This window comes from Rana temporaria, chromosome 3 (genome assembly GCF_905171775.1).
Source record: "Rana temporaria chromosome 3, aRanTem1.1, whole genome shotgun sequence".
Taxonomy (NCBI): Eukaryota; Metazoa; Chordata; class Amphibia; order Anura; family Ranidae; genus Rana; species Rana temporaria.
The window spans coordinates 463,995,283-464,010,023 of record NC_053491.1 but is presented as its reverse complement, the minus strand read 5'-3'; the positions used below and the strand labels follow the sequence as shown (position 1 = coordinate 464,010,023).

General features: G+C 44.0%; 1 protein-coding gene across 1 annotated transcript in view; it reads right to left on the bottom strand.

Moving 5' to 3' along the window:
• The window catches only part of LOC120930604 (extracellular calcium-sensing receptor-like), a 43,322-nt gene that overhangs the window by 17,355 nt on the left and 11,226 nt on the right, over positions 1-14,741 (bottom strand). The window contains exons 2-4 of the mRNA XM_040341778.1: positions 9,186-9,694; positions 8,220-8,511; positions 978-1,844 (exon numbers count right to left, since the gene is read on the bottom strand). Of these exons, the coding sequence (XP_040197712.1) occupies positions 978-1,844; positions 8,220-8,511; positions 9,186-9,694 (1,668 nt within the window). The remainder of the gene's footprint in view (positions 1-977; positions 1,845-8,219; positions 8,512-9,185; positions 9,695-14,741) is intronic.

Here is a 14,741-nt window from a genome sequence, read left to right as displayed (position 1 = left end):
GAGGACAGGAAGAGGAAGGGAGAAGACATGAGGACCCGGAGCGTGGAGGACAGCGCCGAGACAGGTAAGTGCCGGGCGGGGGGGACACTGGCAGCATTTGATGGGGCACAGTAGCAGCAGTTGATAAAGCACACTGGCAGCAATTGATGGAGCACACTGGTGGCAATTGATGGGGCAGACTTACAGCAATTTATGGGGCACACTGGCAGCAATTGATGGGGCACACTGGCAGCAATTGTTGGTGCACCCTGGCAGCAATTGATGGGGCATGCTGGCAGCAATTGATGGGAACACTGGCAGAAATTGATGGGGCACAGTGACAGCAATTGATGGGGCACCGTGGTGGCAATTGATGGGCACACTGGCGGCAATTTATGGGCACACTGGCAGCAATTGATGGGGCACACTGGCAGAAATTGATGGGGCACACTGGCAGCAATTGATGGGGCACACTGGTGGCAATTGATGGGGCACAGTGGCGGCAATTGATGGGCACAGTGGCGGCAATTGATGGGTACAGTAGCTGTGTTTGATGACATAGTGGCGGCAATTTATGGGTACGCTGACTGCCTTTGATGGGCACAGTGGCTGCGCTTGATGTTTTTTTTTCAGTTTGTTTGCGTCCCCAAAAAAAATTGAGCACCAGCAGCCACTGGCCCTTACCTCAACCTGACCTCAACCCTACTGAACACCTTTCAAGTGAATTGGAACGCCAATTGCCAGCCAGGTATTTGCACCCCACATAAGTACCTGAACTCACAAATAATCTTTTGGCTTAATTGGCACAAATTCTCACAGACACATTACAAAATGTTGTAGAAAGTCCTCTGGACTTTTTATAACTACAAAAAGGGGGGGCAACTTTCTATTAATGCATATGGTTTTGAGTTGTTCAATAAGCTCATATAAAATATTGGTGTCCACATGATTTTGGCCATGGGTGTACAGTATATACTAGAGTACTAATATGAGATTACCTGCCAGGGGGTAAAACTGTGCATATTTGCACAACTGCCATGAGAGAATGGACCTCCTGCTTTGCCGCAGTTTTGGAGATCCTGCAAAGCTTTGGCCACGACATGAACTGCAGTGTAGATATTGTAGGCCACCCGTAAATTGGAGACATCGTTGTAGCTGTTCTTGACACTGTCTAGACTCTCTTCTCCAGTGCAAACTTTTTCTTGGATTAACAAATTCTTACTATTCGGAAACTTGCAGCTGAATGCTTTCTCCCAAAATGACTTCACCAGGTTTCCTCCCAAAGTCATGTTAGGATGGATCTTGTAAAGATATTCACGAAACCCTGGAATACCCTCGCTAAAAAAAGCAAAACCAACCGTTCCAACAAGGAGATGAGCAAAGGCTCCCATATTCTGTAAAGTAGTTGTGGACCACCCTTCGCTGGCAACAAATGATTTTCCAGTGATGTTTTGCTTTGTCATTTCATCAAGAATTGGCAGCAAATCAAGACCAGGAGCAAACACAACAATAATTCTGGCAACTGATTGCTTTATGACTTTGACTATGTGTGGAGCATTGCGATCTTGCTTGCCGGCCAAAATATTCTCGGTGAAGGCCACACAGGCTCCAGCCTTGGTAATCTCCTGTTTAACCAGCTGAATTCCTTGTTGTCCGTAGTCATTGTCCACAGCCAGAAGACCAATCCATATCCAATGAAAATGCAAAGCTAACTTGGCCAGGCCCTTGGATTGAAATGCATCACTTGGAACAGTTCGAAAGAAGGAAGGGAATTTTTTACGGTCACTCAAGAGGGAGCTTGTGGAATAATAACTGACCTGTTCAAGAAAAGTAAAGAACCAGTAGAGCAAAGTAGGTTGAAAATACTGCTCTCACAAAGATAACAACACAGGATGCGAGTGTTGGCCACCCTAGGACAGGAATTGGTAGGGTCAACCAGTAAAAAAAAGAAAAATACATTAACAAACATACACACCACAGAAGAGGACTGAGCAGCAGGGAAGAAAATCCTAAAACAAGTCTCCATCAACTGTCCCTGGCCCGGATTCAGATATGAGTTACGACGGCGTATCTCTGGATACGCCGTCGTAACTCTGAGTGTGCGGGGTCGTATCTATGTACCTGATTCTTAGAATCATTTACGCATAGATTTCCCTAAGATCCGACCGGCGTAAGTCTCTTATGCCGTTGTATCTTAGTTGCATATTTACGCTGGACGCTAGGTGGCGCTTCCGTAGATTTACGCGAGGAATATGCAAATTAGGTAGATACGCCAATTCAGAAATGTACGTCCGCCGGCGCATTTTTTATGTCGTTTACGTAAGGCTTTTTCCGACGTAAAGTTACCCCTCATAAAGCAGCGGTAAGTCATGTTGGTATGGATGTCGGAAACGTACGAACAGCGTCGTATTTTACGTTGTTTGGTTAAGTCGTTCGCGAATAGGGCTGTACGTAAGTTACGTTCACGTCGAAAGCATTGACAGTTTGCGGCGTAATTTGGAGCATGCGCACTTGAAAACGTTCACGGACGGCGAATGTGCCGTTCGTAAGAAACGTCAAATACGTGGGGTCACAAGTAATTTAAATAAAACACGCCCACATCATCCACATTTGAATTAGGCAGGCTTACACCGACACATTTACACTACGCCGCCGTTACTTAGGGCGCAAGTTCTTTCTGAATACGGAACTTGCGCCATAAGTTACGGCGGCGTTGTGTATCTGAGATACGCTACGCCCGCCGATAGATACGATAATGTATCTGAATCTGGGCCCCTGTCTTTATTTATAGGCAGTGTTTACCTCATTAATGGGTAAATGTTACCTGCCTTATGTCCTCTTGGCGCTTTGGTTAGTCATATGCCCTTCTGGACCTTTTGGCTAAGACAAGCTTTATGATGTGCTATACAAATTTTGGAGCCCTTTAGGAGGCTAACCAAAGTTTCTAAAGATACAAGCTTTCAGGATGCCTTAGATACCTTCCTCAAGCTTTAGACAACTCTACTATTGATAGCTAGGAATCAACTTGGTGTTCGGCCCAAATGTACTGTAAGTTGGGCATGGATGAATGTGACAGCTTCCTGATGTTTTCGGATGTTAAGGGAACAGTGGGTGCTTGAACCCCACACATCCTTAGCAACCATTGACATCACCTGGCCCATTAACATACATAAACAGGGATTGGAGGCAACACATCATTGCCTACATAGGGCTACTTGGCCATATTTGGGCAATAACATTGATGTCACCACTATCCTTTTCCTTTCCATTATTTAGCTGATGACAGCTCAGGGAGCTGTCATTCAGCTATGTGTAGGATTTGTATCAGTTGTGTGGTCATTGGCAAGTTGACAATAATGAATGAATGAATGAATGAAAACTTATATAGCGCAGCACATGCAAATTTAATCGCCTCTGGGCGCCTGTTGTTCCTGTCTCCTTTGGTATCAAAAGAGATGAGTCTTGATCTTTCTCCTGAATGCTAAGTGATTCTCCTCCAACCGAATGCTGGTTGGTAAAGCGTTCCATAGTCTAGGCCCTTGGACCGCGAATCTTCTTTCTCCTTTGGACTTGTATTTGGCTTTCGGTATCTGGAGGAGATTTTGATTGGTGGATCGCAGAACGCGATTGGGATTATGAGCTTTTATTTTTTCGCATAGATAATGGGGAGCATTCCCATAGATACATCTATGCGTTAGACAGCGGGCATAGTAATTGACAATCCAGTTACAATGAGGGACTTTCTTTTTTTTTAATAAAGAAACTCAATAGTTTCTGTGTCTTTATTGCTAGGTCACATCTGTTTTTGTGAATGACTGGGGATGCTATGTACCCCATACTCATTCACATAATGAGAATGGTATCTGGGGGGCTCTTATTATTAAAGAAGTCTTCCATATTTCAAAAATCCCCATGCCCCCAGACCCCCACAACCAACGGCCAGGGCTATGGGGAAGAGGCCCTTGTTTTCATCAACATAGGGGAAGGGATTTTACCAAGCACATCCCTATGTTGAGGGCATGTACTCTGGTAAGGTTTGGGGGAACACTCGCCTTCCCCCCCATTTTCTTTCTGTCCAGCCAAGCTGCATGCTTGGATTAAGGGTCTGGATTTCCTGCTGGACCTCATACATTTCTTTTGAGGTACCCTCTTAAAATCCATACAACATGCAAATTATTTATTTTCATTCTTGTAGGATAGACTACAGCAAAAACTCGGACACCCACCACAGGCACGTTCTTTAAAAAAAATGATTACTATATATCACTTAAAGCATTTAAAAATTCACTGCTCCTGGCCAAATGGAATCTTTTTCCATTGGTAAAGGTTCACCAGTGTCTATCCCCTTGCCTATTAGCTCAGAAAATGGGCATTTTTAATTTGACAGTTTCGGCTACTATTGATTTAAATGGGGTTTGGGTTGGGCATCCAAACTTCTTTGAAGTTAGTCGAACCCTGCTTGAACCCAACCCTGGGCAGGTTGGCTCATTCCTACATGTGCTGTAATAATTGGGTACTTACATTTAAGACAAATAATGTATATGTTTATTTGGTTATTGATTATCAAGAATCAACAAGGTAGACATAAGCAAAAAGGCATGACCACAATACCTATAAAGATAAAATCCAGGTAAGAAACACATACAGAGTTGTTCAGTAGATAACAATGAATGAAACCAGGGATGAATCTGGTTAAAAGATAGGATACCGACCAGAGCAGTCTGTGGTGGCAAAAAAAAACCCCAGAAACAACCACAAGGCTTATTTAATTTGGGCTAATCAAAAACAAACAGAAGGGAGGAAGAGTTAAAGAGAAAAAGAGGAAGAGAGTCCAGTAGTAGGAACAATAGGTAAAGAGCTAAAAAGGTAGCGGATACCGCACTACAAGTCAAATGTTGGGAAAAAAACATGAAAGGGTAATATCTAGTACTGAACATGTATTATAGTGTCTAGCAAAGGTTAACCAGGAAGGCCAACCAGACTTGGATTTCTTGTAAGAGTATTTCTCAGCTACCAATTCCTCTGTGCACATTATGTCATTGAGAATATGTGCTTATATTTGAATTGATTGGGTGTTTAAATAAATATGTGGTTTTCACCAATAAAGATGTGGCCTTACCCTACTAATGCAAAGTTTTTCAGAGCAGTTTTACTTGGAGAAGACTTGACCTTGTGGGTCAGGGGATCTACTGTATTGTCACCGAATGCTTATGCTTCTCAATAGTCATGACACTTTGACAAAACTTTATCAAAACATTGAATCACTCTCATCAATTTGTACCCCAGAAAGAGATTATGGTATAATCCCTTTTCCACAGGTAAACACATGTTCTGAACACTTTGTATGGAATCCAGGTAAACCATGGGGTATTTTGCATGTGTTGCAGAGATGAACTGCAACATGAAAAAACGTAAGGCCCTTTAATAAAGGCTTTCCGAACAGGTCTGCCTGTCAGGTTTTCAGGGAGACCTGATTGGACACTCTGGTCTCTTTTATGGAGCGTTTACACCCGCCGCCATCCGATCCGATCCTGTCCACCAAAAACCGACGGAAGCTGGTCCTATTCCCCATCTGTCTGGTGGAACAGATTGGATGGCATCAGATGGAAATGGACAGGCTGTCCGTTTCCATCCGATTACTCTTTAGAGGAGAGTGTGACTGTGTCCTTGTCCGCTCTTTACAGCAGAGCTAACACGGACCTGTCGTCCACCTGCTGAGCGAGGATCAACAGAGCGATCCCCTGCTGAGCAAGCAGATTCCGCTTATTGGGGGTGCCCATGTGAAAGGGGCCTTACATATGCTTTTTCTGTGTTAACGTTTATGCATAGCTTTTGGATGTGTGTGGAAAAGTGCTAGAACCCTTGCCAGGGTTGTCAGCAAAAAGCAATATTTAAACTTCTATAATTGTTAACAAACTTTTACTGATCTAACTACAGCAGACTGAAATATGATTGGTTGATGTGGTCAACTCTGCATCAATTGGACAGAGGCAGGAGGCAATGGATCTAAATGTAGATTTATCTTGCAGATATAAGACATATTTCAATAATTAAAAGGCTATGGTTGGCAGTTTGTGAAGGGGGGGGGGCTAAAATCCAAGAGGTACAGAAAAAAACAGGCGCACCAAACCAAACAGATACTGGAAAGGGACTAATTTTTATCACAAAAATGTCTAAAGGCCAAGCCAACATGATTCAGGGGTTCCAAAGGGCTCCCTTCATTGGAGCATAAGGAACATGAGTAAGTATAATTTAGTAATAAATACTGTGCTATTAATTCTATATAGTAAATAGTTTTTCTTTGCTCAAAAAAAGTTTATTATATTTATTCATATTTCTTTATTTCTGATAAAGGGGCCCCTTTAGATTCTCAAAAACTTGTGGCTTGTCCTTTTGAAGTTTTGTGGTCTCTTAACATTTTTAGCTAGATTCATGTACCTGTGCCTAACGTCAGGCAGGAGTAGAGTATCTCATATACGCTATGCCGCCGTAAGTTAGAGAGGCAAGTGCTGTATTCACAAAGCACTTGCGTCCTAAGTTACGGCGGCGTAGCGTAAATGTGCCGGCCTAAGCGTGCCTAATTCAAATTGTGAAGAGGTGGGCGTGTTTTATGCTAATGAACCGTGACCCGACGTGGTTGACGTTTTGAACGAACGGCGCATGCCCGTGGACATATCCTAGTGCGCATGCTCCAAATTACGCCGCAAAGACTTATTGGTTTCGACGTGAACGTAAATTACGCCCAGCCCCATTCACGGACGACTTACGCAAACAACGTAAAAATGAAAAAATTCTACGCGGTTCCGACGTCCATACTTAACATTGGCTGCGCCATCTTTTTGGTGGAATAACTTTAGGCCTGAAAACGCCTTACGTAAACGGCGTATCTTTACTGCGACGGGCAAGCATCCGTTTGTAAATAGGCGTATCTCGCTGATTTACGCATTCTAGGCGTAAATCAGCGTACACACCCCTAGCGGCCGGCCTAAATAGACAGCTAAGATACGACGGCACCCGCTGTTGTATCTTTGCTAGATTTAAGTGTATCTCAATTTGAGAATACACTTAAATTTACAACGGCGCAGATTCAGAGTTACGACGGCGTATCTACTGATACGCCGGCGTAACTCTCTCTGAATCTGGCTATTTGTCTTTTGGATGTTCCTGTTTTTTCTATACTGGGCAAAATATTCAAGTCACAACTTGAATACACGTTTTGGCTCTGGGCAGGGCTGGACTTACCATTGGGCTTGACTGGACTCAAGCCCATGGGCCCGCCCAATAGGGGGCCCCCTTACGTTAATTTTTTTTCAATAATATGCCAGTCATTTAAAGTGGTTGTAATGTAAACTCTCGGACACAACATTGTCTTAAAAAATAGCCCACGCTTGCGCACATTAGCCCCTCTAAACCGCCATTTAAAGCTTGCCGGAATGCAGTCTGTGAGAACTTCCCCTCTTGATAATTGAAAAACTACAAAAATCGTCCAGGGTTTACTTCAGAATCGTGATCTCTATTTTTATTCTCAATTTATCCAGAATTGTGTAGCTCTAATACATAGCTTGTGTATGTATCATTTTGTTCTATTTAAAGTAATGTATAGAAGGTAGGGCCCAAAAGTGACTCAAGCTGGGGGGCCCCCACCACCTTAAGTCCTGCCCTGGCTCTGGGACTTAAAGCGGGGGGTTCACCCAAAAACATTTTTTTACATTACATTCAGCCGAGTTGTCAGAATTATTCTATCCTTGTACATATCGTATTTTCACCGCCGCTTCTGGGTATGTCTTCTGCGGGACTGGGCGTTCCTAATTGATTGACAGGCTTCCGACCGTCGCATACAGCATGTCACGAGTTGCCGAAAGAAGCCGGACTGCGAGTCGGCTCTATACAGCGCCTGCGTTCGGCTTCTTTTGGGCAACTCGTGACGCGCAGTATGCGACGGTCGGAAGCTTGTCAATCAATTAGGAACGCCCAGTCCCGCAGAAGACATACCCGGAAACGGCGGTGAAAATACGGTATGTACGGGGATAAAATGAAAAAAAAACAGTTGATTGTCATTATGACAACTCGGCTGAATGTAATGTTACATTTTTTTTTTTGGGGTGAACCCCCGCTTTGAGAAGTTGGGAAACCATTGGATCAGCAACCAGACAACTAGGTCACCAATGGTGGCCTTCGTATCCTCGTTGTAAAGTCTCCCTTTCCATTTTTCTAACATTTACCAGAAGATAGTTTGTTACCTGAGGGTAGCGATAGAGCCCCAGAATATTGGCAGCAACTATTGAGTGGGTCGAGTAAGCGGAGCCAATAACAGCGCTGAGTGGAGCATCATGTAGACATTGATAATTGGGGATGGCCACATCAAGTCCGGTTAGTATTTGTAAAGTTGCGGCTGTGTTCACAGGAATTACTCCACAAGTGTCATACCACTGGAACCCCAAGGTTATATTGGGTAGAAGTTTCTCATTTCTGTTTATTTCTTCTACAGCAAATAACAGGGCTTGAAGCTCCTGGAAATAGCCAAAGTAAAGCCTTGTGGAGAGAAAAAATAAATATTGTCAACATATGTAAACATATTTATGAAGAGTTAATGACTGTAATGGAGTGAGTGTACAGTATATGGTGGAATCGGTGGGTGGATGAATGTTAGTCATGGCATTAAATTGAGGAGGACATATACCCTTTTCTGAGGACCTAGTCAGAGCCTGATCCAGGCCGGTACCGAAAAGGAGGGAGCCCTCTAAGGGAAGACCACAAAGGTGGTTCTTGGACGCAAGGTCACCGTTCCATGTCTTGACCCATACTGCTCTCCTAGCAGAGTTGATGAGGGCTCCTGTCTTTGCGGTAGAACGCACAGTCTCTACCGCAGCGTCAGCTAAATAAGCCACTGCACTACCTATGACTTGTAGGGAGTCCAGAATCTCTTTGGATTTTGGAACCTGGGAAACATGTTCCATCAACTTGGAGATCCAAGAATCCACATTCCTCGCAATGCAGGCCGAAGCCAATGCGGGGCTCAAGGCTGCCGCATTAGCCTCCCAAGCCCTACGCAAGGAAGACTCAGCCTGCCGGTCCATAGAGTCCTTTAAGTTGCCCGCATCCTCAAAACAGAGGTCCGACTGCTTGGAAACCTGCGCGAGGGGGGCGTCTAATCTAGGTACTCCTCCTCTTCTTTAAAGAGACATCGACGCTTCCAAGTTTTGTACCTTAGAAGCTTCTTCTCTGGTTCGGCCCACTCTCTGAGGATGATATCTTTGAGGGACTGGTGTACCGGAATGGCCTTTGACTGAGACTTCACTAAGCCCTGGTACAATCTATCCTGTATGGATACCTGTTCCGCTGGCTGCAGAATCTCCTCCGATGCATAAATTGCCCCAAGGAGGCCCTCTATTTCGTTGGCTGAAAAGATATATCTGCCTGCCCTTGCATCCTCATCTTCCTCCTCTGCCTGACTATCGGCCAAACCCTCCTCCTGAGGGGGGTTTTCTGAGTCCTCAGAGTCTGATACCAGGGACCCCAGAGACTCCTGTCGGACCCTATAAAAGTGGGAAGAAGAGGAGCTTTCCTGAGAAGAGGGCCCTGCGGTGGGGGGTTCAGGCTCTTTGCCTTTAAGGGACGTTTGAAATTCTCTAAGCGTGGAGAGCATCTGAGATTGGACCTCAAGAAAATCCTTCATAATCTGAGAGGTCTCTTTCCCTGTTAATTTCTGAATGCACTTAGCACAGATGGGTTTAGAGTGATCTGAGGGCAGTTTACTATTACAATAGCCACATCTTTTAAAACGGCTAGTGTCTTTGGATGAACGACTAGCGACCCCCTAGGCAATGACGTCCTCCCCTGAGAAAAAAGGGGTACACAGAAATGCACATAAATAACAGGGGGAAGGATCAGGGTCCCAGCCCACCATACCCCCTGCTCAACAGGTAGACTCACCACCCCCCCGTGGTCTCCTCCGCAGCCATGGCCATGAACGGCCAGTCCTCCCGCACCATTTGAGGGAGGACAAGTCGGGCGCCTCTCTCTCTCGGCTGCTGTGTGTCTCTGGTGCTATGTGCGAGGCGTCTCTGGCGTGCTGGACGCTGATGGTGGCCGCCATCTTGGCGGAGCCGGAACCGGAAGTGATGCGTGCGTGACGTCATCACCCTGCGCCGGCCGGCCCCTCTGCATAGACTCTGGGAAAATGGCGCCAATGTGGAGAGGAACCGTATGCCACATCCACTGGAGCCTTAGAGACCACGCAGGGACCCGAGACGAGACGCAACCGAAGCCAGGGAGCACCGGAGAAAGCCCGTCCCCCAAACCTCCAAGGTAGGGGGGAGGCAAGGAGAAAGAGAGGAGTCTAGCCCCTGTAGTTTTAGGGTAGCCACTATCCTAGAGGACTCCAGCACTCATGGGGGGTTCTTCCAGTTCACTCAGTGAGGCCCCCCTGAGTAGGAAGGGACCCCCTAGGAGGAAATAAATCCTACTGGACCCAGAGGCTACCCAGTGCCTGCGGTCCAGCTCCCAGAGGGGGACCACCAGCCCCAGGCCTTAGGTCAGGAAAAAATAAAAAATCGTTTCGCTGTGGGGAAACACAATCAAGAACTGAGGAGCACAGGGAGGGGCGGGGTTTTTAACCTCTTTTTTTATTGTGTTTCCTGTCAGGTGGAGCCAGTCATCTCTCAGGGTGCCGTCCTGGAAGATGACTTGAGAAATATTGGTGTTTACATTTTTTTTATATATATTTATTGAATCAAAAAGTAAAAAATATTGTGCTTTTTTTCAAAATTGTCGCTCTTCTCTTGTTTATAGCGCAAAAAATAAAAACCTCAGAGGTGATCAAATACCACCAAACAAAATCTCTATTTGTGGTAAAAAAAACATAAAGATTTAATTTGGGTACAGTGTTGCATGACCGCGCAATTGTCATTCAAAGTGCGACAGTGCTGAAAACTAAAAATTGGTCTGGGCAGGAAGGGGGTCAAAATGCCCAGTATTGAAGCAGTTAATCACTGGCGTTAACCATTATAAATTGAAGATTTTTGGGAGTGTTTCCCTTGTGCCATATACCAAACCTATTTCTGGCTTCTGATAACCAATACCCTTTTTTTCCAACCGCATTTGGTGAGTTTTACCTGCAGGGATTTGTATATATTTTTGGTGCTTTCTCCCAAGTGTTATCCCACAAGAAGTATTTACACTCATTATTCTTTTGCCTGTTTGTACTATTGTCTGTAATCGATTTTCTATGCCTAACTATACTCTCTGACGGGATTATCTGACTCCTCAGCAGCTGCCCCGCATTTTGTTTTTAGCTGCATTTTCCTATTCTCTACTTTATATTATGAATTATGATCACAGGTTGGTAATTTTACTATTGTGCCTCATAAGATATATAAATGCGGTGACTACAGCAGGCTCATACCCCAATTGATGTCTCTTTAGACGAAACGCGTCGGGACGATGAGCCCTGCTGATGTCATTGCGTTACCCACAAACTTCAATTTTAAACGCTTGATCCACTTTCTAAATGTGAGTGTTTAAAATTGTATTTGAATAAATGTTATGTTTAGTTTGGTCATGCTATCTTGAACACTTGAGAGGATTCGGTCTGACAAGTTGGCTGCTTCTGAAGACCGTTTCTCTTGACCAATTGGATTGCCTTACAACTTGATCTGAAATCCAGACATGGAGTTTCCATTATTTTTGTGGTTGCACCATAAGCCTTGTTGACTCACTGAGCATATGCCCATAGTCCTCTCACTCCGGTAAGCCTCCTCACTAACCAGTGAGGGGCAGATCCACATAGATCTGCACCCGCGCAGCGTATCTGAGATACGCTACGCCGCCGTAACTTACCCGGCTTTGGTTCGAATCCATAAAGAATTCGCACTGTAAGTTATGGCGGCGTAGTCTGTCTCTCGCGGCGTAACGCCGCGTAATCGGCGAGTAGGGGGCGTGTTTCAATTAAATGAAGCGCGTCCCCGCGCCGAACGAACTGCGCATGCTCCGTTCCTAAATTTCCCACCGTGCATTGCACTAAATGACGTCGCAATGACGTCATTTTTTGTGACGTGGACGTAAATTACGTCCAGCCCGATTCACGGACGACTTACGCAAACGAAATTTTTTTTTTTAAATTATACGCGGGAACGATGGCCATACTTAACATTGAGTACGCCACCAAATAGCAGGTTTAACTATACGCCGAAAAAAGCCGACTAGAGACGACGTAAAAAAATGCGACGGCCGCTCGTATGTTCGTGGATCGTCGGAAATAGCTAATTTGCATACTCGACGTGGAAACGACGGGAACGCCACCCAGCGGACGCCGAAGAATTGCATCTTAGATCCAAAGGCGTACGAAGACGTACGCCTGTCGGATCTAACCCAGATGCCGTCATGCTCAGAATCAAGTCGACGCATGCTCGGAAGCATTGACTTTCATTTTTCTCGGCTCGTCGTAGTGTTTTACGTCACCGCGTTTTGGACGTCGGAATTTGGTCTGACAGTGTGTATACAAGACTGATGGAAGTCCGAAGGAAAATTTAATCGGATTTTATTCCATTGGGGAAATTCCGATCGTGTGTACGTGGCATTAGTGTTGTGCTGGCTGCTAGATATGTGTATGTGTGATATACACCAAATTTTTCAATTCTCTACTTTATAGTAAGTGAATTTTATTATGATTGGTCGACTACTATTATATTTTTATATATATATATCTTGTCTGCAGCTAAGACAATGGGTATTACTTGGCTGTCCCAAGTAGGGGATTATATATCTTATACACATCCAATAGGCATTCTTGCCTATGTCCTTCCCTTTTTATCCACCTCATTCCTTTCCTCCAGGAACAGCCTAATGCCGCGTACAGACAATCGAACATTCCGACATCAAAACCGTGGTTAAATTTCCACAGATGTTGGCTCAAACTTGTCTTGCATACACACGGTCACACAAATGTTGTCGGAAATTACGAATGTCAAGAACGCGGTCACTTACAACGACTAGAAAAGAGAAGTTCAATACTAGTCGTGTTAGTAGAAGTTTGGTGAGATACGGTTCGCGCTTTTCAGCCTCATGCTTTTCAGTCCGTTACAGCGTGACGAATGTGCTATCTCCATTACCAATGCTAGTTTTACCAGACCGAGCGCTTCCATCTTGTTTTTGATTCAGAGCATGCGTGGAATTTTGTGCGTCGGAATTGTCCACACACGATCGGAATTTCCGAGAACGGATTTTGTTGTCTGAAAATTCGAGAACCAGCTCTCAAATTTTTGTTGTCGGGAAATTCAGAAAATGTCCAATGAGGCCTACACATGGTCGGAATTTCCAACAACAAGCTCCCATCGAACATTTGTTGTCGGAAATTCCGAGCATGTGTACGCGGCAGAAGACTATTTTACTCTTAAAATATGAGCATACAAATGCATACAAATTGTAGGCAATCCTGGTATATTTGTCCCACCTTTATTTCGAACATACAAGCAGGGTGAACAGGGTGAAAGGTAATACTTATGCAAAAATTACATTGACCTGAAGTGCCACTTACACTGTACAGGTCGGTGCAGGAGGTCTTGAAGTGAATGAAATATACTGGTAGACATCAGCAATACGAACCGGTAACATGGCCCCCAATATTATATCTCCTGGAAGAAGAATGCCATTAAGCCCCATAACTTCCATTTGACAACGGGTATCTTTACTGTAAAAAGCTGGAATAAAGGGGGTAAGGAAGAAGGCCCAAAGACTCAAGTGTAACCTGGCCATAATTTAGTGCCTACCTGTCAACAAAATAAAAAGATGGGTAATATTCCAGACAAACATAAAACATAATTTATTTATGTAGTCCTATTTTTTCCATGGTAGGCAGTTTTTATTTTAATGGCTTTCAATTCTTTTGCACCTAGTTAAGCTAGGACACTGAGGACACTTTTCTGTGGTAGTGCCACCACTCAGTTGAGCCTTGTGTGGGGCAAGTGGTATCCCAAATTAAGATGAATATTTCCCTAGATAGTTACACTTATTCATAATTTTCATGCAAAAGAAATGCAGTGCTCAGGTGTTTTTTTCAAAACTTTATTGTAGAACTTGAGGTAAAAAGGTGGAAAAGTGGATAACTTGAGGTTAGTATGGATTTTGGGAAAAACCCCAGGTCATTTTTTTATTGTTTGTGCAGGATTTTCCTTTAAAATCCACACCAAAGCTGAAAGGTCTGGTATGGATTTGGAGGTGGACCCCATGCAATTTAATTTTTTTGCATGTATAGCAAAAATTACCTATAGAAAAAAAAAAACATAATTTACTTTTTCCTGAAACTTCCTTTATTTTGTACATTGTTCAATGTAATGGGGTTCCCCCAAAATACATTCCATATCCTCATCCACCCAAAAAAAAAACATGCAAGTTCCAAATGCAGATCTATGTAAAATAATAGTTAGGCATATACCATTTGGGCCTATTATACCTGATTACAATTGTTCTGTTGCTGACCAATTGTATACTACTGTGTCATTGCCAGTCTCTTAATTCTTGTAGTAAAAACCTCAGCCTTTGCTCTTGTCTATAGTAAATTTGGACCTAGCATTACTATTTAAAATTGACCTGCAGCTTGACAATTTTACATTGCTGTGTTAGCGACAGTCTTTTAATTCTTGTAGTAAACCCCTAGCCTGTGCTATGTTCTCTAGTAAATTTGGGCCTAGCTTTACTATTTAAAATTGATCTGCTGTTGGCCATTTTTGCATTGCTCTGTTATCGGCAGTCTCCTAATTCTTGAA